A 24,902-nucleotide genomic window follows, 5' to 3' on the forward strand; every position below is an offset into this window, starting at 1 on the left:
TTATAAATAAAAACAAAATAATTATATTTTCACATATTTTTTAAAAATGCAACATTTTAAACTTGAAATTAATCAGATTTAAAGAATTCTACAAACTACTCAGAGAATATTACTTCTGCGGAGGATCTGACCAGGTATTCCCGATAAACTGAAATTGTTACAATTGGCACCTGATATGAATATGATCATGTGGAGACTAACTTCTATGCTCTCAAAATATTTTGAAATATTTCCTTTTAACAGAATTATTTATGCCTAGACTTAGTGCAGAGGTCACTAAGATTTGATCAAAACTCACACATACAAGAAAAATACTCTTCCTGGAAGAAAATACTCTGAAGACTATTTGTTTGAAAGTGGTTTGTAACCAGCTCAGCTTCCATGCATATATATGACTCTGCTTCTCTAGGAAATTAGACCTGTTTACTGACTGCCTGCCTTTAGAAGAGTTAAAACACCTGAAAGAAAAAGTTTTCTCTTCCTAGTATTTGCTTTAGTGTTGCAGAAGTGATGAAATGTTTAAGGCTGTTTGTAAATGCAATATTTGGTATTGTGACTAGCATAAAAATAAAATAAACTAACACCTAATAAAGGTTCCCAAACCCAGAAGAGAGGCAGATTAGCAGGATTCATTTTGTCTGATCCAACCTTCTAGGGAAAGGATCCCATCTAAGCTGGTTGCCTATGCACCTGTATCAGGAAAGCATGGCAAACATAATTAATCTAAAGGTATAACAGCTTAAACTGACCTAATTTATATTTTTCTTACATCCCAGAAAAATAATCTCTTGTTTTTGATGTTGCTTCTTGGCCGAAAACTTTTCATTGTGTTAGAATCTGCAGAAGGACAAGATGTGGAACTTGCAGAAAATTCACTCTGTATTATCTACAAGAGATGTCCATCTCTGGTCCTTCTATCTAAATTGTTCCCATTCTAAAATGAATGAGACAGTTATAATGGCTCAAATGTCACATAGCAACTTGCTAAAGATACACTAACTGCACAGACTAGAAATGAAGTAAGAAAATAAAATTACAGGACAAAGTATGTATGCATGTGGAATTACAACATATAGAACACCTTTTTTAATTTTAAACTTTTCATATCACCTTCTAGAGTCCTCATGTGTTAAGGTATATATCCTTTCCACTTCCTAATATTTAGTAGTAGTCATCTAATTAACCTTATACATTAGTTTTGATTTCATTCTGTGGTTGCTACTGAGTTTGTAAAGACTCGGCTGTCATCCTAAATCACAAGAACCTGTATTCAGAAAGGTATTTAAGCATGTCTTCAATATTTTATGTCTCTAAAATATATTTCATGTCATAAGCAATAAAACAATTTTCTAGTACATACTTTTCTACAGATATTTTCAAGAGTTGTGTAAATGAGCTGTTAACACTATCATAGAAAATAGCTAGCTTTTGTCTTTATCTAGTAAACCTACTCAATGTGCATACCATACAATACTTGAAATTCAGTGATTTGTACAAGTAAGAAAAATCACAGCCCTGAAATAGCAAACGGTATGGTAAAATAAATAACGGATTTAAATTCTTCAGGAGTAATGTAAACAGAGAGGCTTTTACCAGAGCCTGTTGGAGACTTCCCACTAAGCTTCTTTTCTGTAAGGAATAGTTGTCTCAGCTGTCCTGCAAACTGGGCTGGATTATCCCAGGGGATATAAGACACTTCAGAATCACCTCCAACCATAGATCCAGAGCTTTCCAAGAGATCAGAGTCCCTCAGTCCAGTCAGGCTCAGGCTTTCAAAAGTAAACACTCTGAAGGCTCTTTCTACTTCAGCCCAACTCAGAAGTTCTAGAAAAGAATTATAATCATTAACTGAAAAGTCCTTATGGCTCAGCAGAAGATAAATAGAAGACTATGAAAGTGTATTGTTCTTGGCAACTCTGCAAAATCCAACAACAATTTCCTTAATGGTATTGGATCAAATTATGTGAGCTACATTTTACACTGTGTTCAAAGTTGAATACTTCCAAATTGCAAAATGATACATCTAACTATTCATCTTAAATGGAGTGTTTCCTCCATCTGAATACCTCTTGGCTCATTAACTTCATATAAATGATGTTGATTTTAAAACACTGAGTAGACTTTATCAAACCAGTTAATAACTACTTATTTTTCACTTCATGAAAAGGCTTCCATTATCATAAACTTTATTACCTGTAGCTTCTCAAACAAAGTATCAAATGCTTTTTTTCTCTTCAGACAAAATTTTACATATAATTTATACAGAAGTTTGCAAGGTGCAAAGGCAATATTAAATTCTATTTACGGTTCTATGCATTGGTGTCTGTATAATAATGATAATCATGAGAAGGACTGAATTTTAAGACAGGTAGTTCAGCACTCAAATCATATGAAGAGCATCTTCAGTTTGAAGTGTTTTCTCTTCATGACAATTAAACACCCAAGCACATCACACATCTTGAAAATGTTGGCTATCTCATCTCCTGTTCAAATCAATCACCTTCTTGATAAAAGTGAAGTCACTGTTAGCCAAGCTAACAGAGAGATTTTGGCAGTATAGTATGGTGCAGTGAAGGCCATCAAATTTGATACCAAATAGCTAGAATGTTACAGCAATACAGAATACTTTAATAGCTTAATGTCCAAAATTAACAAACTAACAATTAGAAACAATGCAGTGAGTGTAAATTAATCCAACACAAGGGATTTCAGGACTGAATAGCTGGGAAAGTACCTTCAAATCCTGTGTCTTATATGATGGCATAAACGTAACCAAAGGGATTTGTACGTTTGTATTTCTTAGTAGTCTAGCGTAAACTTTCGAAACTACCTAAGGGTATTTATGTAGTCTTTGGGATTATTTCATGGTGTATGTCATGGTGGTATGCACACTCCAAGAAAAGGTAACTGTAGAAGTCATTATGGTTGAAGAAATGAATGAATTCTAGGTTTGACAAAGGGACTATTATAGAGGCCATTTCATTATTTACACAAACAGCTTACACAGAATACATTCTGAAAGTTATTTATTGTCCAGTAAAAACCTCCTACCTAAGATACATGTGCTCCCGCACAAAAAGGATGTTCGTAAATAAACATATAGCTTATATCAATGTCTCTCAAAATACACTCTATGTCCTAGGATCAAAATAGCAATTTTTACAACTTTTTAAATTTTTTTTCCTTTTTTTTCAGATTTAGTAAGTCGTTTTATGTTTGTGAATCTAAATAAATAAATGAGCTCTATCACATTGGCAGCTCCTAGTCACACAGTGTTTAGTACTCACATAGCCTTGACCATTAACCATGAAACTAAGGTCTAAAGTTAGCCCTAACTTGTATAATAGGCTGAAGTATAAGCAAGAACGTGAAAAGAAAATTCTGCAAAGATTTCAGGCAGCTGAAAAAAACCTGTCCCAAAATTCCTGCTATTTAATAAGATCATCAATCAGACAAAAAAAATGGAAGTTAAATAAATAAAAAAAGAAAATCAGTTTACCACCAGTACAATAATGCATGAGCTCATGAACTCTGGCCAAGCGTTTAGAGTTGCTTTCAGTTGAAGGAAGGGTGAAACGGGTAAGTTCTGTAAGAGGCAGTTTATCCATCATTTCACGTTCAATCTTTTCGAGATTTAAGTTCTCTTGGACCTGGAACAAAAACCAGTGTCAGAGTTAAAGTAAACTTTCACCCCAGTTGATTTCTAGAAACTATGTTTGAACAAAGAAGTCTTTTTATAGCAGAAGACATAAGCATGTGCTTAAGTCAGTTCAACAAAAAACTTAAATATCAGCATGTGCTCACAGTGTGTTATTGAAACTCAGAGTCGGATATTTTAGGCAGAAAAAATGAGACGCATAAGAGAATAACTGATGACATAATAATAGACACTTGTTAGAAGGTAATTACTTGGGCTAGCTACACTCAAAAATGCTGGAACACAGAAATACGTACTGATTCAGATAGGGAACCTTCTACGTATCTTTCAGTTGATCTGTGCTACTGTTCATAGTAATCAAGTCTGTAAACTCGATCAGCCTGTGACTGTTTGGGTAGGCCATGACGTAATTGCTTTTTTTTTCCTGGGTAAATGAAAAGTGATTTTTCATGGGAAACAAAAATTTTATCCAACAATACTTTGTCCATTTTGTTCAATTACTTTTTGCCATCTTTCAGGCCACTTCATGATTCCGTGCTCAAAAAAGTTCTGTCTTTTTCAGCAAAAAAAAAAGTTCCAAGAATGATTTGATAACCTCATCAGCAGTGAGCGTTTTACATTCAAGGCATTTTGTTAAAGAACAAAACAAATGGTAGTCTGGTGGTGCCAGTCTGGTGAATACGGTGGGTGTAGTAGCACATCCTGCCCAAGCTGCAACAAGTTTTGATGAGAGACCAAATTGTACGTGGTCTAGCGTTATCATGGAGAAACAACACCTTTGTGATTCACCAATCCTGGATGCTTTTGTTTGATGGCATAATTTAATTTATTCAGCTGATGACAGTACACATCTGAATTAATGGTTTGGTTCCTTGGAAGCAATGCAAAATACACAATAAATTTGAAATCACACCAGACTGACAGCATAGCCTTCCTTTGGTGAATATCTGCTTTTGAAGTGCTCTCAGCTGGTTTCATCACACACGCTCCATGATCTTTTTCATTCATTGTTGTTGTTGACCCATTTGCCATTGACTATTCTCATACATTTCAAAAATGTATTGTTTTCTTCACATTTCAAGAGACAATCACAGATGTCAACAAGCTTAGTGAGATTAATTTCTTTGAGCTCATATGATACCCAAATATTGAGCTTTTTAACATATCCAAGCTGTTTTAAATGGTTTTCAACATTTGATTTTGATATGTTAAGAGTATCAGCAATCTCTTGTGCTGTTAAATGCCAATTGGATTCAATCAATGTCTTTCTTTTGTTATTATCACCTTTGATTTGCCTTCGTGAGCATGGTGCATCTTTAACATCAAAATTGTTAGACCGAAATTTAACAAACCAATTCTGATACTGCCGTACTTTTAAGACACCTTCACCATACACATTACATTAATTTTCATGAGCTTGCACAGCGGTTTTTCCTTTTTGGAAGTAATATAGCAAAATACTATGAAAATGTTTCTTTTGATTTTTCATTTTGAAATAACTGTTAATGAAATCGTGTACTTTCTTTTTCTAAAACAAGCCTGAAGTGCCAGCTGTCAAGTTACATAATGAATTTGCAGTTTAAGTTAGTTACATTTAAAGACATGTATGTCCACCTATTAAAAACTGCACAATTACTTTTTGGCCAACCCAATAGCACTCCTGTACATTTAAGAATTTATCTTTTGAGACTTACTGATATCTTTCAGCTTCACTTTTTTAGTATTATGCACTTACAGCATCTTTTTCTTGGACCATATCTTCCAAATCTTCCTCTATTAACTCCTCAAACATTGCACTATATCCTGAATTTCCTCTGCAGCAAGTACATCGTATACATCAAGGATACGCCCACTAAGAGTGTCCCTCTTGGTGGTTACTCAGTTCTGCCTTCTGCTTGAGTACTTCCAATGTGTCAAGCTTGATTTGATTCTTAATACATGAAGCCAGGCAGATACACCTTGGCTGTGAAAACTAGAACTAGTGTATTATCACTTTTATTGTCTTTGGAGTATTTTCTAAGTATAAAGGTAAAACTACACCCTCGCTTTGGAAAAATCTGAGGAATTCATATTGGTTTTTGGTTCAGAAAGTCTGGGAACTGTTACTTTGCAACAATCCTAAGCCTGGTAGTCTCTGAACCTTTCTGCCTTTGTTAGAACTTGGCAACATCTTGGGTATATGCTATGCTCCAACTATTTAGCCAACCTGAGCACACTTCTCATGTTCACTAACAAAACCTGTATATTTTCTTATAGTAAGAAAATTCCTATACATCTTAGTATTTAACCTAATTTACATCCTAAATTACTGTTATCGAGTTAGCAACTAATTTTCTGCATTTTCATCAGTGTTTGACTACAGTAAACCAGAGTTCTATAGTATCTCTCATCTGTGTCAAAGGCTAAACATACTAATAATGTAAGCAGATCACTTAAATCAATATATGTTTGTGATGTGTTCTCAGTAACTCATTGCTTCTTAAGCAGACTAAACACCTCAGCAGCAAAAACCTAGGCTACACTGTTCAGATTTGTAAAAACACCACTCTGTCCTTTCTAATGCACTGAGTAGTCACTGTCTGTGGACTTTAGAACCGCAGAATCATAGAATGGTTTGGTTGGAAGGGACCTTAAAGATCACCCAGTCCAACCCCCCTGCCATGGTCAGGGACACCTCCCACTAGACCAGGTTGCTCAAAGCCCCATCCAACCTGGTCTTGAACACTTGCAAGGAGTGGGCATCCACCACTTCCCTGGTCAACCCGTGCCAGTGTCTCACCATCCTCACAGTAAATAATTTCTTCCTAATATCTAGTCTAAATCTATCCTCTTCCAGTTTAAAATCATTCCCCCTCATTCTATTGCTACCTGCCCTTGTAAAAAGTCCCTCCTCAGCTATCCTGTAGGACTTCTTCAGGAACTGTATATATATGTGATAGGTAGCACTATACCTGCAGCAGGTGCAACCGCTGAGCCAGGGTATCATGGTAGTTAAATAAGAGAGGGTACTTGGGGATGCCAATCTTTTTTTCACTGAATTTAGGAGAAAAGTAGTCATATAGATTCTGTTAAAAAAGAAAGATGTATCAAACTTCAATAATCAGATTTATTTGTCATTTCAGGAAATGAACAAAAGACAATGCAAACCTTTTTTTCACTCTGGGAAAGTGAAAGAGATGGAAGGACAGAGGCTATATGCTCTGCAATGGTACGATGTAGCCCATCTTCCCGGGGCTCTGGCATCACCAGACTTGGTGGTTTAAGGTCTTCTTCACTAGCAATAACCTAGCAAACATGATACAGATTAACTTTCATTACAGTATGACTGCTGCTTAACTTCATTAAAACTACCAAGCAGATCCTGCTATAAACATACATCTCTAAATTCTGTCTGGAAAGAAAACCATAATTTTTTTTCTACAAGTAGTAAAAATGCAATTCTCCATGTTAGTTCCTGCCCAAAACAAAGACTATGAAAAACTGAATTAAATGTTTTCATCTGTTACTCACTTTTGGAAAGATGAGAAGAAAAAGATTTCCAACTTGAAATGTTAAGAGCTGTTAATGAACACAGACAATTAAAAACTGACTGTGTATCAGGTGTTGGACCTTATTTTGAGTATTTCTGCCTGACTCAATTTTCAGACTAAATTGCAAAAAGTAAAAAAAAAAAAAAAGATTGTGCTGAAATTTTATTTCTAAAAGAAGGATGATTTCCAATATCATTCTGTGCGTCTTTGCTAAATCATAGATTGTGCCTGAACTCAACAAAAGTCAGATCTGTCTAGCACTAGCATTGATATACACCACTTCTCAGTTAGACTTACCCTGAGTCTTTTATACTGAGTAGAAGAGTAGAAAATTCAGTATCAATAACATTGTTGCAGGACATGAAAACTCATTATTGACTTACCTAAGAAATTACACGTTTTTTTCCCATTTGATTATATTGGATCTATAGTCTTGGAAAAAACATGGAATAACACTGCATATACAGGGTAAGTGCATAACATGAAAGAAAACCAAAGTCATCACTTTCAGGTTGTGATTCTTTTGCATCAAACCTCCTAGGCCAGTGCCCCCATGCACAGGCTGAAGCATGGATTTATTGATCTTTGATCAATTCATTATACTAGGTTCAAGCCGAATTAGTCACAGGAATTATAAAGAGAATATTCCCACCTGTTCCAACATGCAGTTCAGCATTAAGGGTATAGAAAAGTATTCCTCAGGAATCTGACTCAGCAAGTCATTGTAATACCTCATGTCCACTGAAGGAGCCAAAATAGAAGCTTCTTCCTCTGTTGCTGTAAGAGATAAAGCATTAAGATTGATTTTTTCAGAAATCTCCATTTATATTGCCAAACAGTTCAACCTTTAGACAATTTTTCTTAAAAAATACTAACAAAGTCCATTACTGTGTAGCTCTTAAATCTGACTGTGACTAGGAACAAATAGAAAAAGTTACTTTCTAAAGAATTTCGTTACCACCGCTGCAGTTTTCAGAGACTTTCACAATGTATTCATCAAGAAACTACTCTCATAACATCAAATCACATCTTCAGCTTACTGTGCAAATAATTTCAAGGATTTGTGCTGTCAGATGAATGAATGGTGCAACAGAGTGAACAGCTACAGACCAGTGCTTTAATCCTGTAGACATACCCTGTGACAAAATTACTGTTGGCAGAGTTTCTTCTGCTTGCCTTTTTTTCTTTGAAGGTGTAACCTGTGATGCTGATGGTACCTAAAGAAAGAAAGATAAAAAACCCTCAGAAACGGCGGAACAAATGAGGATTGCACAAGTAGCTTTGAAATTAATTTCATTTAGCTTTGGTTACTTGCCCTAGACTAGATGCTAAACTTTTAAATGGCTAGTAGTAGGGGAGGCAAAGCCCACCTAACTGAATGGAACAAAATTTCTTCTGCCCACTTAAGCTTTTGTCTACCATGAAAAAAATAGAGAAACTGATCTTTGGTAGAAATAATAATCTCTTTTGGATAGCAGATCTGCAACAAGACGTAATAGTTCTGTGATAGGCATAGTGATTTTTCCAGACATGAGAAGTTGTAATGTGAAGCCATTTAAGTAACTTTACACCTGTGGTACTTTATGCCAGCATCTGTATGACCCTTCAAATTTTCCTTTTTTTGTTTCCCCAATGCTCTGCTATGTTTTTTCCATTGTTTAGGTTTTAAATGTTGAAGATAAAAATTTCAATTTCATTCACCAAAACTTACACAAAGAGTGATTGTTCAAGGTGAATTTTTGAGTGAAGAATTAAAGACAGGCAATCCTAGCCTATAACTAATTTTTCTCTACAAGAAGCATAGTATAGCACAAAGAATCCTTGCCTCAGCTACAGGTGGTTGTGTTGATTTGCTCTCTGAGAATGCAGACACATTAATAAACTTCGTGTTTTCCAAGTAGTTACAATGCTGTCTTCTCCAGTCCAGGCAGTCATACATTAAACAAGCGACGCTTTCAAACAGCACAGTGCCTAATGCAAGCTATAACAGAAAACCAGATGCAAAGGGTGAAGTCTGCATACAAAAGTGTCATGTAACATAGCCACAGGAGTCATTGGCTCTCTAACCAGCAGATCTAAAACTGACTAAAAATATTCCAGGGGATTTTTTTCTCCATTAATTCAAAATGTTTTATAGAGTTATTCTAAGAAAACAAGGCCTCCTTATCTTTATTTGCCTTAAACAGTGCTACACCACAGTATGGACTGAATACTGCCAACTGCTTTAGTTGTTATAAAGTCTAACTTTTCCTAACAGTAACCATTCAAGGTCTGCTCTCTTGTAACTTGAATTTATGCTGGTTTTTTGGATGGGAAGGAATGCGAGATGTAACTTAAAATAATTGTTTCATATCATATGTGCATGTTTCTACTGGTGATCAATCTGCAGCATATTCAGAAGGTCAACTATTCTCCTATCCTAGAAGGATAAAAAATAATTTAAAAACCCCAACCAACCAATGTCATCTCATATTTTTTTCTTTCTGTTGCCCTTTTAAAACAAAGAAAACCTCGAGTACTGAACTCTGAATTCCATAGTTGTGCAAGCAAAGGAGTGTCAGCACACCAGCCAAATGTCCAAAGGGAGAGTGCTGTATCTGCAAAAGTCTGACAAGGAAAGAGTCAAGGTTCTTGAGGTGGTGTACTGTGGTTTTCATTGAGGCTTGGGAGGAATAAAAAGAATAATACCAACCACTATTTTAAATGTGAAATGCTTTTGTACAAATACCAAAACCCTGAGACCACATGCCACACTCAAGTTTCAGTGGCTTTAATGGAAGCATTCTTCTCCTGTACATCATAGACATTGTGGAAAAGATTAAATTATTATAATTTTTAGACAATTTCTGCCAACAACTGCTTTCTGAGTGATTATTTCAGTTTTTTGAAAGGAGGAGAAGTCTCTTGTATTAAGAAATTTGCCTCTAAAGGGGTGGCTTTAAACATTGTATGTCTCAGTTTTAAGTTTCTTAAAATTAAACATAGTGAAGAAGCACAACTGTCATTAAGCACTAAATATATTAACTGACCCTTAAGTATTAAGCATCTGCTTTCTTCAACTTAGACCCTCTTTATGGCAATTCAAAACAAGCACCCTGAGTAACTGATGAGTTATGGAGTACTTGTCTCAGTAATCATAGCATTTAAAGACTAGAGGAGATATTTGGGAGAGCAGTTCTATTTGTGAAAGCAGAATTTCTGGTGTTAATATTCTTGCACGTTTGTTTTTCCAGTTCAATAATCTTCTGAAAAATGGGTTAGTATAAAAACTAAAAGAGATCACTAAAGCACATGCAAATTTCAGTTAAAGTGTTGGAGTGTTTTGAATGCACAATCTTTTAAACAAAACAAGAATTTTTACAAAGTTATGTGTAACACAACCTAGCTCTACTCATGCACATGCAAAGGTTAGCCAAATATATATGTAGCCACATATATGTACAGTTACAGTTTTGTGACTAAATTTACTTGGTCTCTCTCCTCAGGGGAGACACAGATGCTTGTATAAAGTTCTCTGAGTCTAACCATTAGTGACTCATCAACAAAGAAAAAGAAATTGGAAAATATTTTCCTTTCTAAGTGTGTGAAATCTGAAAGTGACGATTACTTGCTATAATACTCCGCCATTTTTCTATCAGTGTCTTACTTGTCACAAGAGTTTTCCTTCTGTGTATCTTGGATTTCAGAGATGCAGCAAGCTAGGACTCTGAGACTCTACAGGAATTCCACTAGGACAGATCTACTCTATCTACCTACAGTTGTGCAACTTATATTCTTCCCATATGTTTCTTAAAAACCTACTAATGTTCCCACTTCTTTAGAGGTGTGCTGAATTTCAAGATACAGAAGAATGTGAAATTACAACTACAATCTGCTGGAACAATTTCAGTGACCAATCACTTTTATTTTTAGCTATAATATAGCTGCTTGCAGGACATTCATAAGTAGCAACAGTCCCCCATAAGATGTGATTATGGGGAAGACAGACAAGATTAAAATCTTATTTCCCAAAACACGCTCCGTATTTTAAGATTAGATCAAGATTACAGTGATAAATAATGTTGTAAGTTGCAAGTGTGTACACTTGCGCATTTAAGGCATTTTTAGTGAATTCTTTGGACACCACTGTGGATTTAGTCAAACTCAGTTCTGATCCCTTCAGGATCAAGGGTACTTCCTAGCTCACCAGACTGTTTCTATACAGGATTCAATGTACTATAAAATAAGTGTTAGGAGGATGTAGTCTGTCCTTTAACCCTGATAATACAGACCGCAAATACAGTAGATTAAATTATAGCACATTGCTTTATTTTGCTTTAGCAGTTCCTATTTTTGACTGCTGTCATTGTGGACTGAAAAATACTGGACCCTTTTACCTCACTAGACTTGAGAAACAAGATCGAAAAAAATCCTAATGGTTCCCTTTCTCTTCTAGTGCCCACTAATAGCCCTGACTCAGAAGGCTATAATATATATAATAAGCCAGAGCCACATTTTACTTGGACAAAAAGAAGCGATACTGGGTATGCTAAAACAATATTTTCTATCAAAAATTATTCTTACATTCATTTATATTTGTTCTCATATGATGCTTCTGAGATACAGCAGGCAAGTAGACCTGCTGTTATGAGGACACAAATGTAATCTTTGTGTTATTTCATACTGACATCTGAGTCTCTAATGAGATCCAAACTGGGAAACTGCTGTGGCCTACAAAATCAAGAAACTCCACGTCAGGTATTTTTATTCGAAGGACAACTTATGAATACATGCTGAAAAATTTGTTGGCTAAATAGGAAATAATTTTTTTCAAGATTACAAATATACTATCTCATCTGGTTCTGTCTCACTGAAGACTGTACTGAAATTCCTGTCGTTTCTAAATTGTTCTTAAAGGTTACAAGCCCCAAAGCATGCCATGCATTGTGAAAGCAGACTCTACTGACCAGCATTTCTCCATCAGACCAATCAGAGGGAAAGGCACTCTCCTTAACAAGGTGATGAAGTCTGGCAACATCGAAGAGACATGATCCATGCTTTCCACTGTTCAGAACTGGCTCCAGGTATTTCCAAAATGTTTCCAGGTCTTTGATAGCTTCATCTTTCTTTCTTTTCTCTGTTTCTATAGCTAAAATTTATAACTATTAGATAAATCATGGTATAGTCTCTCCCTTTTACAGAAAGCACAAATCATATTAGAGTTAGTTATCACATTATTTAGTTTAGTTTAAAGAAGAGGAGGATGAGGGGAGACCTAATTGCTCTCTACAACTACCTGAAAGAAGGTTGCAGAGAGGTGGGTGCTGGTCTCTTCTTTGATGTAACTAGTGACAGGACAAGAGGAAACGGCTTCAAGTTGCACCAGTGGAGGTTTATATTGGATATTAGGAAAAATTTCTTTACTGAAAGAGTAGTCACGCAGTGGAACAGGCTCCCCAGGGAGGTGGTGGAGTCACCATCCCTGGAGGTGTTCAAGAAGCGTGTGGATATGGCACTTCAGGACATGATTTATTGGTCATGGTGGTGTTAGGTTGACGGTTGGACTTGAGGTTCTTAAAGTTCTCTTCCAAACTTAATGATTCTATGATTCTATATATTAGACTTCCTTGAGTATTGCTAAGATTTTCCCATCCTCAGAGTCTCAGCAAAAATCTGACACTCAACTTAGGGATTAAAAACCTCCAAGAAGATAATGCTTCAGAGAAACATAGTTCATTGAAAGAGTGGTCAAGCATTGGAACAGACTTTCCAGGGAAGTGGTGGCATCACCACCCCTGGAGGTGTTGATTAAGGTATCCTTTCAATAAAAAAACGTGTAGACGTGGCACTTCAGGATGTGGTTTAGAGGACATGGTTGTGTTAGGTTGACAGTTGGACTTGAACTGGCAGTGATTCATGTTTGGGGTGGGGCTTTTGGTACTTCTTGCTGGTTAATCTGGTTTCACTACAAATATGATTGCAGTTTGTTCCAGTGTTTTTCCAGACACAGAAATTAAGCAGATTACAGTGCCTTGGTTATTTGTGTTTCTTTCCCTCTTCATCACAGCTCATTTTCCACTATCTCACCTGCTCTTTATGAGTTCTCAAATATAAATGAGAATGGCAGGCAGGTCTTTAAACAGGATACAATTTAAATGAACCTGAATCAGCTAATCTGAAAAGTTCTCTACCTTACCTACATAGTACTCAGATATTTTGCCTATTCCTCCACAATTTGAATCTGAATCTTTCTGCTATCAGCACTAATTGGGGCTGCAATGGCATTTGTAGTGAAAACAGATTAACCCTCACACAACACACATGCCAGCAAGAAGTACCAAAAGCCCCATCCCAAACATGAAACACTGCCAGTCTTCTCAAGATCACCTCCTGGCAGTTCTTCCTCTCTGTTGAGCAGCAGACAAACCTTTTCCTTGGTCCTCCTCCTGTATCCCATTTTGTATCTTGGCATTTCTGATTTTGTGTGAATAGGTTCATAATAAACATATATTCTTATTCCAAGTGATCTGACCTATTTCTAATTCTTAAATGCTTCCTTGCATCTGAGGTCTACAAAGAATGCATGGTTTAACCAAGCTGTTTTCTTAGTGTGCAAGCTATCCTTTCTTAATAATGGATAAAACTTGCATTACTACATATAATACTACTTACACAAGATACTATCATCTATATTTACATTTTCTCCCCTTTAAAAGTTTCCTGACTAATTTTACTTACTAACTATCTAAGTTTACTAAAGTCATCCTGCTATTATAAATACAAGACAAAGAAAAGATAACTTTGGAAATATCTGGGGAAATTTGATCTTGCTCACTCACCCCCAGCAAGTGTTGTAAATAAAATGAAAATAAACAAACCCATGCTCTCTGCACTTCCAACTAATTTCTAGTAAGACATTACCTTTAAATTTGACAAGTTCTAACAAAATTATAAGAAGCTGGAAATTATGTTTTCCTTTCATTCTTATACCAGAGGTAAGATGGCTCAACAAATAAATTCAAACACGACGTTACTTCAAGTCCATCAGTGGGTTTTGTGATTGCCTAAGTCTTAAAGGCTATATCTGTGTGATTCATCACCTTGACACCTTTGGGGACCAATTCCGCAGTGCCCACACAATCTAACCTGTAGCATTTGCCATGAGGTAATATGTGTATCCCATTTTGTCAACACGAATGGGAAGGAAGGAATAGCACACTGAGATAGTTCAGCCTCCACAGCACTCATAGGGAAATGGTTTGTATGCATCAGTGGTCAGAATGGCAGTGAGTGACACCATCCCATCTCATGTCCTTCACCACCCCAGTATAAACAACCCTCATAATCCCCTCTCCTCCCCAACACACCCAGGACACCATTTCTTTCATTTACTGTGTTGCTCGTTCCATCTCAACAGTGTCAGAATCCACCACAAGGGATTTCTCTACATCACAGAGAACATTACAGAAAATCAATATGCACAAAAAACACACGTATGAACAATTATGGCTACCAACTCAGTTTTCTCACCTATGCTTATTTTTCACCAGACTTTAACTTAGATTTAAAATAATTCAGGCTGGAAGGAACCTCAATCTCCTACTCAAAGCATAGTCAACATGAAAGTCAGAAAACAGGCTCAAGGCTTTATTTAGCTCAGTTTTGAAAATCTCCAGACAGAGATCACACAACCTCTACAGGCAATCTGCTGCAATGCTTGACTCTCTTTGCAGTAATTCCCCCCAGCCTTAGATCTTGCTAGAATCTTCTATTTCAATTACAGAATCACAGAATGCTTGATGTTGGAAGGGAGCTCTGGAGGGCATCTGGTAAAACTCCACTGCTCTCATACTGATGAGACCCCTCTGTGCTTTCTCTTTTCCAGGGTAAACATTCCCAGCTCTCTTGGCCTCTCCTTACATGAGAGATGCAACAGTCCCTTAAACATCTTTGTGGTTGTTTGATGGACCCTATCCTGTAGCTTCATATCTCTCCTGTACTGGGGAGCTCAGAACTGGACACAGGATTCCAGGTATGGCCTCACCAGTGCTGAGTAAAAAGGATCAACTTCCTTGACCTGACGCCGCTCATGACACATTGTCTGCTACAAAGGCACATTGTTGGCTCATGTTCAACTTGGTATCCACCACAGACCCATCTCCTCAGGGTCTTTTTTGCTAAGTTGCTTTCTAGCTGGTCAGCCTCCACCATGAACTGGTGCATAGGGTTACTCCCTGCAAGACTTTGTCTTTGCCCTTGCTGAATTTTATGAGGTTTCTGCCAGCCCATTTCTCCAGCCTGCCAAGGTCCACCTGAACCAGGATCCCAGGTCAAGAGAGGTGTAACAGCCTGCAGACAGGTGAGCACAATTGCAGGGTGGTTTTCTGTGGTATATCTTTCTCTGGCTGGGGCCACAGTCCCAGAATAGCCAGCTGTGTCCTTCCCTTGAAATTACCAAATGAGCTAAGTTTGCTTAGCAACATATCTTCCTGGCTAACAATTCATAGAAGTATGCATTTGATAAAATGTTCTTTAGTGGCTACTGCAGAAAACTACACCTGCAACCACTCTCTGCTTTCCCCTGTCCAGCTAAGGCAAGTTTTTGCACTGGCAAACCATTTGGTTTGGTGACTAAATCAATGGCTATACCATTTCGGCACTGGCAAACAGAGATGCTCACAGGTAGTATGCACATACACAGGGCACAGAGAGGGAGAAAAACACAGTAGGAACAGTCTCTACTTGGACATAAAATAGTCTCCTTTCTAAACAAAATTTGCTCTTATGAGCAGATTACCTTCAGGTGAACATAATGATTGTTCCTGAAGTTTAGCTTCTTCCAAGTATGTCTGCAAGGGCTTATAATTCTCAGAAGAAATTCTAATTACACTTGAAATGTTAACTCCAAGCTCAGACATCACAGGCAACAGCTGAAGGTTGTGGAAATCCGAAATTATAAAGTAATGATGGGCACCATCATCTGGTTCATCATCTGTTCAAAATACAACAAAAACAGATTAGAGCAAGGACATTCAACAGCTAAACAAAATTTTTATTTTTTTCTTTACTACATAGAGATACTGCAAATTAAGGTCAGAGAAACAGTTATTTTATAACCTCAATGGGATAATTACATATAAGATTAAAAATATTACATGCATTAAACTGAAGTCTTTTGTAGCAAACCACCTAGAACTCAGCAGAAAGAATACAATGTAAAAGTAAAACTTTTTTTGAAAAGCACCAGGAGGAAAACTGGAGAAGCTGATTATAACCAAAATGCTAGCTGTAACAGCATTTCTGTAATTGTTTCTTCTTAAGAAGGTGCAGTGTGAGTGACAATGCGCAAAATACCTCAACAGCTTCTCCTTTGAGGCAATCTGCAACTATATGCTATTTTGTTTAATAGCAAATCTAGCAAATAGCAAATTTAATAGCAAATTAATTCTGTTTTTTTTTGTGCCGGGTTTTTTTTTGTTTATTTTTGCTACTTTTTTATTAATCCTTGGGACTATTGAGACAAATTCCAGTCAAAAAAAAAAATCATAGTTTAACAGCAATGCTAGTAGTTCATAATATAAAGCTACTAAGCATACTAAACAAGGATACTTTTTAGAGCTGTTAGTTTGTGTAGGCAATTTGTACTTTCCTTACTTAGTCTTCTCATTAGCTGTGACGAACAGGGCAGCAAAGCACGGATATCTTACACAGGTACCTGATGTTTTCCACCCATCTCTCAAGGCCATAGGGAGCAAAAATGTAGATGCTGGTAAAATTGTTTCTATGGGGCCTAATGGAAGCACAGCAACACTCAACCAAAGCCACTCTGTACTGTACATTCTGTACAAATGTTAGTAAGATGACATGAGTTCTCTACGTCACTTCAGCTTGGATTCTTAAAGGCATGAATGTTTCTTTGAAAACTTCTTTCAGGTCATGAAAAAACTTAAAATTATCAAAAGAATTATGTACTAGCCAATCCTTATCTGAAAAAATGAGGAGCTATACACAGAGACCTACTGTTCTGTTCTTGTGTACTTCTGTCAGATTCATTAAGATTCAAGATTTGCTATAAACACCTTTTTAGATGCTTGAAGAGTGCCATTGATTTTGAATGATATACAAACAAAGGTCTAATGAAAGAGTGAGGAAACTACGGAACAGCAGTTACACATAATGCATCAAAAAATCAGCAAGTGCTTCTTCAGCAGGAGACATCCTGTTTATGTTGATGCAGCTCACGCATATTACAGTCCAAATTAAATATGTCTGTGATCTAATGAAGAGAGCTATGTACACTCTCCAATATTTCTTGTTCCAGTGAAATTTGTAACCATGGGTACTATGTCTTAAGACTAAAGATTTTTTTCAGCACTAGTTAGCATCTTATTCCTTACTCTGTATAGCTCATTTCTGGAGTAGACTTCTTTAGGTCTCAGTTCTATCTGCAATTTTTTACAGGAAATGAAACTATACTGCCCTTTGTACAGAACCTGGCTTCATCCCCAGACAATGGCCGACAGCTCTGTTATGCTTTATAATACAAGAAGAATGCCACCTTTGGATACTGACACAAATCTTTCTGTAAGAAAGGTTTTCTGTAGGATTTGTTTAGCCACATATACCTCATCTATATTTTACTTCAACTGTACAATCTGTCCTAACACTGAGCAGAACACAGTGCCCTCTTCATATGACAGTGGCAATGCTTTCATATTGCCAAATAAATCTTGATTTTTCAGCATGAAACAAAACAATATACTTGGTTAGAAGCTAGATTGCAAGATTTCTAGCAAATTTAGCAGGAGTATATATCTACATTTTTACATACCAATGTATTTGTCTTGCTCTTCCACATCTCCCCGTCGCTTCAATTTGGTGTCCTTTTTAAAAGAGACACATGCTAGAGAGCCTGCTTCTGTCTTTTTTCTTTTCTTTTCTTTCTCAGCTGTCTTAGCACTACGGCGGTCCTCCTTCTTGCCAGGAGTTTTACCTTTCTCCTTCCCTCCATCTTTTTCCTTTTGTTGCTCTTCTTCTGCCTGACAAGATGAATAAACTAAGTTCTCATTGCAGAACAAAGGGCAGACTGCTGCAACATTTTAGTCGTTTAATTTCTTTATTTTATACTTTTACCTCTCAGCCACTATAATGTTGATGTGGTGAAGTTGTCTTGAACACTCTGCTTTATCCCTCTCAAACATTCAGTTTAGTATATTCTTACTAAGTCATAGCGTTAAGACTTCACATTAAAAAGGAACTGTGAGAGGTATGTAGACATTATACCTACAAAACTAACTAAATGCATATTGGTAAAAAGATGAGGAAAGAATCACTGTGCTTTAGTTACTGCCACTACAGCACTTGCATCAGCCAGAAACATTTCCTAGACTGATGGGTAATAAGACATAAAATTCAATTTCTTCTAAGTCTTTAGCATCTCCATTAACATTCTTGAGTATGGTGTAAAATGGTACTAGCACTAATTTTCTTTGATGTAAATATCTATCTGCTGCAAACTAGAACCAAGAGTCTTGTGCTCATTTCACACAGGATATTACTCATTCTCATTATTTTCAAACAAAAACACCTACATTAAGTTCTGCTCAATAATTTAAGAGTAACGAATGAAAAAAGATTTTGTAAGTATTTCAAAGCCTCACTCTATAAATCCAGAAAGCTCAGAACCAGTGTAAAATTAAAATAATCCAAAATATATTAAGGTAAAGTGAGGTGCTGTAAGAGGAAGAAAACCTCCACCTTACTTCTACCCAGCAGCAGGACTATGCACTAATGGAAGAATGATATTTAAGGATTGTAAAGCTAAATTGAATACAATAAAATGATATTAGCTTAACTTACTGTTACCATCCTGCTGGTGTCACTTTAAAGGCTATTAAATCAATGAGAAAAGTACTTTATGCTGTTGCTTTCCCTAGATTCACCTAGAAAAACAAGTCTTTCAGCTGTAAAGTTGTGTTTAGGTCAAATTCAAAACCAAAGCAGAAAATCTTTCTCTGCTTTCCTTTCTTCATGCATTCCCTTTCTGTAAAATTTAGAAATGCCTTCAAGAGATTCTTAAAACTAGTTGTGCTGTGAAATAAGGGATTAGGATGCTTTGAATATTTGCTTTCAAATTTATTCCACTTTCGATATTTTAAACCAAAGATATTGATAGTAATACTTTGATTCAAAGCTGATGAACACATCAAAACAGATGATACAATCATCAGGCTACAAAGTTCACAATTAGCTTTATCTATTACATCTGCATCATTTTATGTAATTAAGTCTCAAATTAGCAAAGACATTTCTGAACTTGCCAAGATTCCAACAAAGAACACCAGTTGACCTTAATATCTCAGGAAATAAAAGCCTCTCCTTTCTAGGACTCTTTCCTTTTCCCCTGAATGTCACAATTCTCTTTCCGTACAAGGTGCAGGTTTTTTTGTGGAGTTTCTCATCTTCCATTAGTTTTACATTCTGTAATCTTATTATTGAATCTTCATATTACAGAATCTTACTACCTCAAACAGTTTTCTAATTCAGAGCCACTTCTCTTCTGCATATTAGTTTAAATGCATACACCGTACACTTTGTCCAGACTGCTTGGCTAAACTAGAGAAAATGTAAGTTCCAGAGAGTCTTCAGCCTTCAATACCAACTTATCCTCAGATTCTCCAAGGAAATAAAATAGTATTTACAAGAGTAATCTTGACAAATCAAAGCTAAAGGCTCCATTTTAATATTGAAGTGCCTAATCTTTAAACTTCAAATTTTTGTTTTACAGTTTAATTATCAGCACTGATTGGTATCTAACAGAAAAGTAATTTTTTTCCTCCATTCATTTAAAAAAACACTGCTTTATAGCTTCAGTCTCTCACTTTCTCTTCAGATTGAAAATGTGTTAGTTTTTTTTTCTTCTCAGATTCTTTAGATATTTCTGTAGCTTATATTATCATTTGCTAATCAGTTTTGCAATTTACTTCTATGGGAAGAGGACACAACTTTAATTTATCATCTAGCAATTAATGTTCTTGTGCTTGTGCACTATTCTGCATCCACCAATTATTCCTACAAACAGAATTACTGATACAGAAATTTACAGACTTTTCAACTACACAAAATTCATGAAACCATTTTCTTCTTGCATCTTTTACATGCAAAGACTTAGGTCTCCATGTCATCACATTTTACATTATAGTTTTTTAATCTATTAACAGGATAAACTATTGCAGGAATTATATGACTTTCTGATAATGGTCTTCAGCTGCATGAATGCTTGCTGAAAAAGGACTATAGCAAAGACCAACTGTTCAGAAAGTTGTTGAAATGTGACACTACACTTTTTTTCTTTAATTATAGGTGTTAAAAAGCAATTAGAGGTCTAATCTGACCGTGATTCTCTGCAAGCTTGGTGAAATTCCTCCTAGAACACATAAGTAATCTGACTGAGGCAATCTTGGAGCTAGTAATGATGATATTGTATGTGGAATATGTGGAAGCGAGTTTTGGGAACACTGGAAAATCTGGTACCAAGTTTTGAGAAACAGACTTCAAGACACGAACTATTTGGAGAGAGTTTGAAGGAGAGGAACGAACATAATAAAAAATTACAAACCCTGAGACATATTTGGGTTTGTTTAGTTAAATATGTAATAGATTTATGCAGAATGTAGAGTAAGAACTGTTGTCCCCATACACAGTGAGAAGCAAAGCAGTAATGGGTTTAAATTAGAGCAGGGTTGATAAGGTTAGGAACCTTTTCCAAATGGCTATGTTGCAGAAAGAGTTGAGCAGTAATATTGGTTGCTGTAAAAAAAGTGAAAGCACAGCAGTTAAAGGCTTTAAGAACAGGTTCAACATCTGCAAGGAATAGTTCATGTATATTTTATCCTGCCTTAGTGCCAGTGGATGGAATAGACAACTTCAGATTTCCTCCAGAGAGAGGCAATTCACAATAATAACTTCTTCATAGTGCTCCTCTGCATCTATCCTCAACAGCTCTCAAGTAATAACCTCTCCTAACTTTACTTCAGCAGAGAGATATTCAGCCAAAGCCAGTTTCTAGCTCTATTTTCTATTGGTTCTAAGACTTAGCTAAGATATTACTACTTACTACTCTAGCAAAGAGTTCTTGTACAATATTTTTTTCTTTTCTTTTTCTTCTTCTTTGGTTTACCTGCATTTGAGTAATTGAGAGCTTCTCTAAAATTTAATTAACTTAAAAAGATAAAGTTCTATGCACATTCTCTTCAATTACAGCTCTAGGAAGTTAAGTATGAGGAGAAAGCTGAATTTACGCAAACAGCACTAGAATGGAAGTGTCTTCACAAAATTAACTAAGTATTCTCCCTAAGGCATACTATTGTACCTTCTTTTCAGCTTCTCTTCTCTGAAGATCCTTCTGTTTGAGACAAAGCAGTTGAAATTTCAACAGCTTTCCAGTTAGTGTTACAGGAATTTCTTCACCACTGTCCATAATGGTTTTGGCTGCTTCTACCACCTGCAGAGAAAAAATCCCCGCAAAGCCCAAAAATAACTATTACGAATATAATTTTAATATTGCATTTGACTTATATTTTGCATGCTGAAATGAGGAAGTGCTATCTCGCATTGTACAATGAGTGGGTCTAAATGGGCATACTTTCAGAAAAACAACTTATCAGTAAAATACATAGCCATTCTTTGGTTCCTAAGATCTCAAATGAAGTTATATCTGCTATGGATGAGATAAAACTGGAATGGAGAAAACTGTGATTTATGTAAGGGTCAACAGACACACAGTTCTCAGTAAAATGTCATTTTTTCATGTTTTAAACAAAGCAACATTAAGCAACTACTGTTACAAAGTAATAAATTAAAAAGCATTTAACAGATAGCAAATCAAGGGGAATAGTTTGGAGTACTGTTTACAAAGTGACTAGTGTCTGAGGCAGTAGCTATGAATGAAAGATAAAAACTTCTTGAAGGGAATTTGAGAGGGTCTGTCTTCTTGAAAATACACCCCCTCCCTGCGTAATTCTGATTCTGTTGGTATGCAGCCTAATTGGGGTGAAATAAGGCTATTGAGTTTTCTTAGGGTGATGACAGCAGCGGGAACATACAGCTGCATTGTCCAGATGTGTGGCATTGACAGGCTGTTTTATGACTATGTTTTTTACAGCTTGTTTCCACTAAATTTCATACAACTCACTAACATCTGGGCCGTTTTCCTTGGAGCCTCATAACCACTTTATTTACTGCGAAAAAAATAAAATAACATAAAAATACCATAAAAAGTTGTTATATGTTTCTTTTCACTTGTGTTGTCTCTGTAATAAAGTTCACCTATGTAGGAAGCGCTGTTGAGGAATAATATAACCATAATATTTTCCTACTTTTGTTTTTAAGCAACCATCCACCTTATTTATAACCATGGGCTGAATTAGGTGTTAGTCAAATGTTCTGACATGTTTCTCTTTTCCTTTCTTGGAGCAATTACAGTTGGGCACATATGGTGTCAATTTTGCTTGCCAACATTCAGACAATGAAGGTGCACACTGCATCTCACTGAACTGTGTCTTGTCTAACACAAGCACCACCATTAGCTTTGAGCTTTCATAGTTTCTTGCCCAGCTTAGAAATTTTCACTTCTCAAGTAAAACTTAGGTAAGCAAATGTAGCCACTAAAAAATTATTATCTGAATAAAACAAAGCCAAAATGGAATCCAGACTATTATACACCAAATTATTGTTTCATACAAATGAAAGAAAAATACAGAAAAAGAAATTTCTTTAAAATTATAATTTTCTGAATCATTTAACAAGGAGACAAAACAACCAAAATATTTGCATCTATAAAACCTCCCAAAATAATCCTGCCCCTCCAACACTAATAAACTTGATGATCTCCTTAACATACACATAGGAAAATACATCATGGTTAAGGTCAGCTCTGCTTTACATCTTTCATAAGTAAGACTACTTACTGGTTGCTATCTCAACAAGCCAACCACAGAAGGCTTACTGGAAAGACTCTCACTGACTTAAGTCCCAGCAGAAATCAAAGATATGTTAAGAACAGACTTAAAAACTCCCACAGACTGTAGGCATACTAGAAACTACTATGTATTCCAATAAAAAATAGTCAACCAGAGCTAGCTACAGAAAATCTGTTCTCTAAAAGAATTGCCTAATCTAGATGAGTTGCACATTTCTTGAAACACAAGAGAGGGGAAGCAGAGGGATTCTGGAAGGATTCCTGAAAAAGTATATATATAGTAACCCAGCTCAGTGGCAGTTGCTGATTTATTGTTCATGGAAGAAAGAAGGAACGCATAGGCTCTTTTACAACCTATTCTTCCTGAGAGGTTCAAAGCATTTTACCAGTCAAAAGCAATGCATCATGATTATTCCTATTTTGTAGACAGAGAATGCAAAAATGAAGAGTCTTGTCCAAAGCCTATAATGAGCTTAACAACTCTGAGTAAGTGGGAGGGACAAATTTTATTACATGAGGTGTTAGAGAAGTACAAACCAAACTCTATTTAAGAGAAGTACATTCCATGCCTGTGGAGGGAGGTCAGACAAATAAGACAAAGATAAAATGAGCACACTACATTTGGCAATACAAAGAAAGCAAATAGCTTTCCATACAGCAATGTAAAATCCGCTTTATGCATGAGCAAAGAAAAAAACAATCCCTCATCACTGCTAGTTTAAAGACAGAACATACATCAGTGGTAGATAAAAGAAGTTTATCAGTACAGTAGATAAAAGAAATTAAATTTATAACATTTATGCATTATGCAGACACCTGGCATAAACAGTTAAGAATCCACAAAGCCTTAATTTAAAAAAATAAAAATCTGAAGACAAAGACTTGGTAGGAGTACAGAAGGAATTTTTTGGGATACTATGATGTGGATTCGTTTCAGATTGGCTATACTTCATCCTGCCAGTGATGACCTTTTTCTTATGTGAGAAACCATGGAAACTTGGATGGACAAACTGAGTTAGCTAGGGCCTCTTTTCCTTTAAAGGAAGAAGAAACTTAGCATTCCTTACACAGCAGGGGTCACATTTGTGAAGTGCAGAAAGGCTTCAGCGATGTGGTATTTGATCTCATATGGTGGCAGTATGAACCATGCAGAGACTTAGCTGCCTGGTGCAAAGGGCATGTATTTCAAGCCGTTCAAACACTGCATGAGTGCTTGTGGGTGACACACTGCTATTGGCAGATGCCAGCACCATTGAGATAGGAGATGGGTCTTAAAAGTTAGGGAAACATTTAAAGCCAGTGTCTTTATGGTAACTTTTCAATATATAGAACCATTGTGGCTGCTGAATCATAATCAGAAAAGCTTTCAAAGTCATAAATTGCATTATCAAATTTCACAGCTTTATCACTACTTGGAATCAGTAGCATCACTTGGTACGAAGAGTGATCAGCCCATTTCATAGTGTAGTTCTCCCATATCCACAGTGAGCTTTCTAAAGCACTGTATTCTCTCTTGTTCTTGAAACTGTACAAAATCCAGGCCATCACATATACCTCAGACTCACATAATACTTCCTAAAAGAAACATAATGGTTTGTCAAAGAACTCCTCAGTAATTCAAATCCCGTAGTAGCTGACACAGTTCAAGTCAATTTGAAGCAGGAGAGCCATCAGTCAAAAGACTATATGGATTACATGTACCAACCAATTTATTATTTACTGTTCAAATGTATTTTCCCCAGCAAGCTAAAGGGGG

General features: G+C 36.2%; 1 protein-coding gene across 1 annotated transcript; it reads right to left on the bottom strand.

Annotated features, from left to right (window-relative positions):
- Positions 1-1,593: 1,593 nt before the first annotated feature.
- On the bottom strand, positions 1,594-21,670 carry LOC104544995 (sperm-associated antigen 17-like; the record flags this gene model as incomplete). Its single annotated transcript, XM_010190006.1, has 11 exons — positions 1,594-1,824; positions 3,500-3,650; positions 6,610-6,723; positions 6,806-6,943; positions 7,841-7,965; positions 8,324-8,405; positions 9,014-9,169; positions 12,135-12,316; positions 15,965-16,159; positions 17,999-18,206; positions 21,539-21,670. Coding segments are annotated over 11 exons (1,714 nt in total), but the record flags the coding sequence as incomplete, so codon positions are not given.
- Positions 21,671-24,902: the final 3,232 nt, after the last annotated feature.

Source organism: Mesitornis unicolor, unplaced genomic scaffold (assembly GCF_000695765.1).
Source record: "Mesitornis unicolor isolate BGI_N332 unplaced genomic scaffold, ASM69576v1 scaffold14768, whole genome shotgun sequence".
Classification (NCBI taxonomy): Eukaryota; Metazoa; Chordata; class Aves; order Mesitornithiformes; family Mesitornithidae; genus Mesitornis; species Mesitornis unicolor.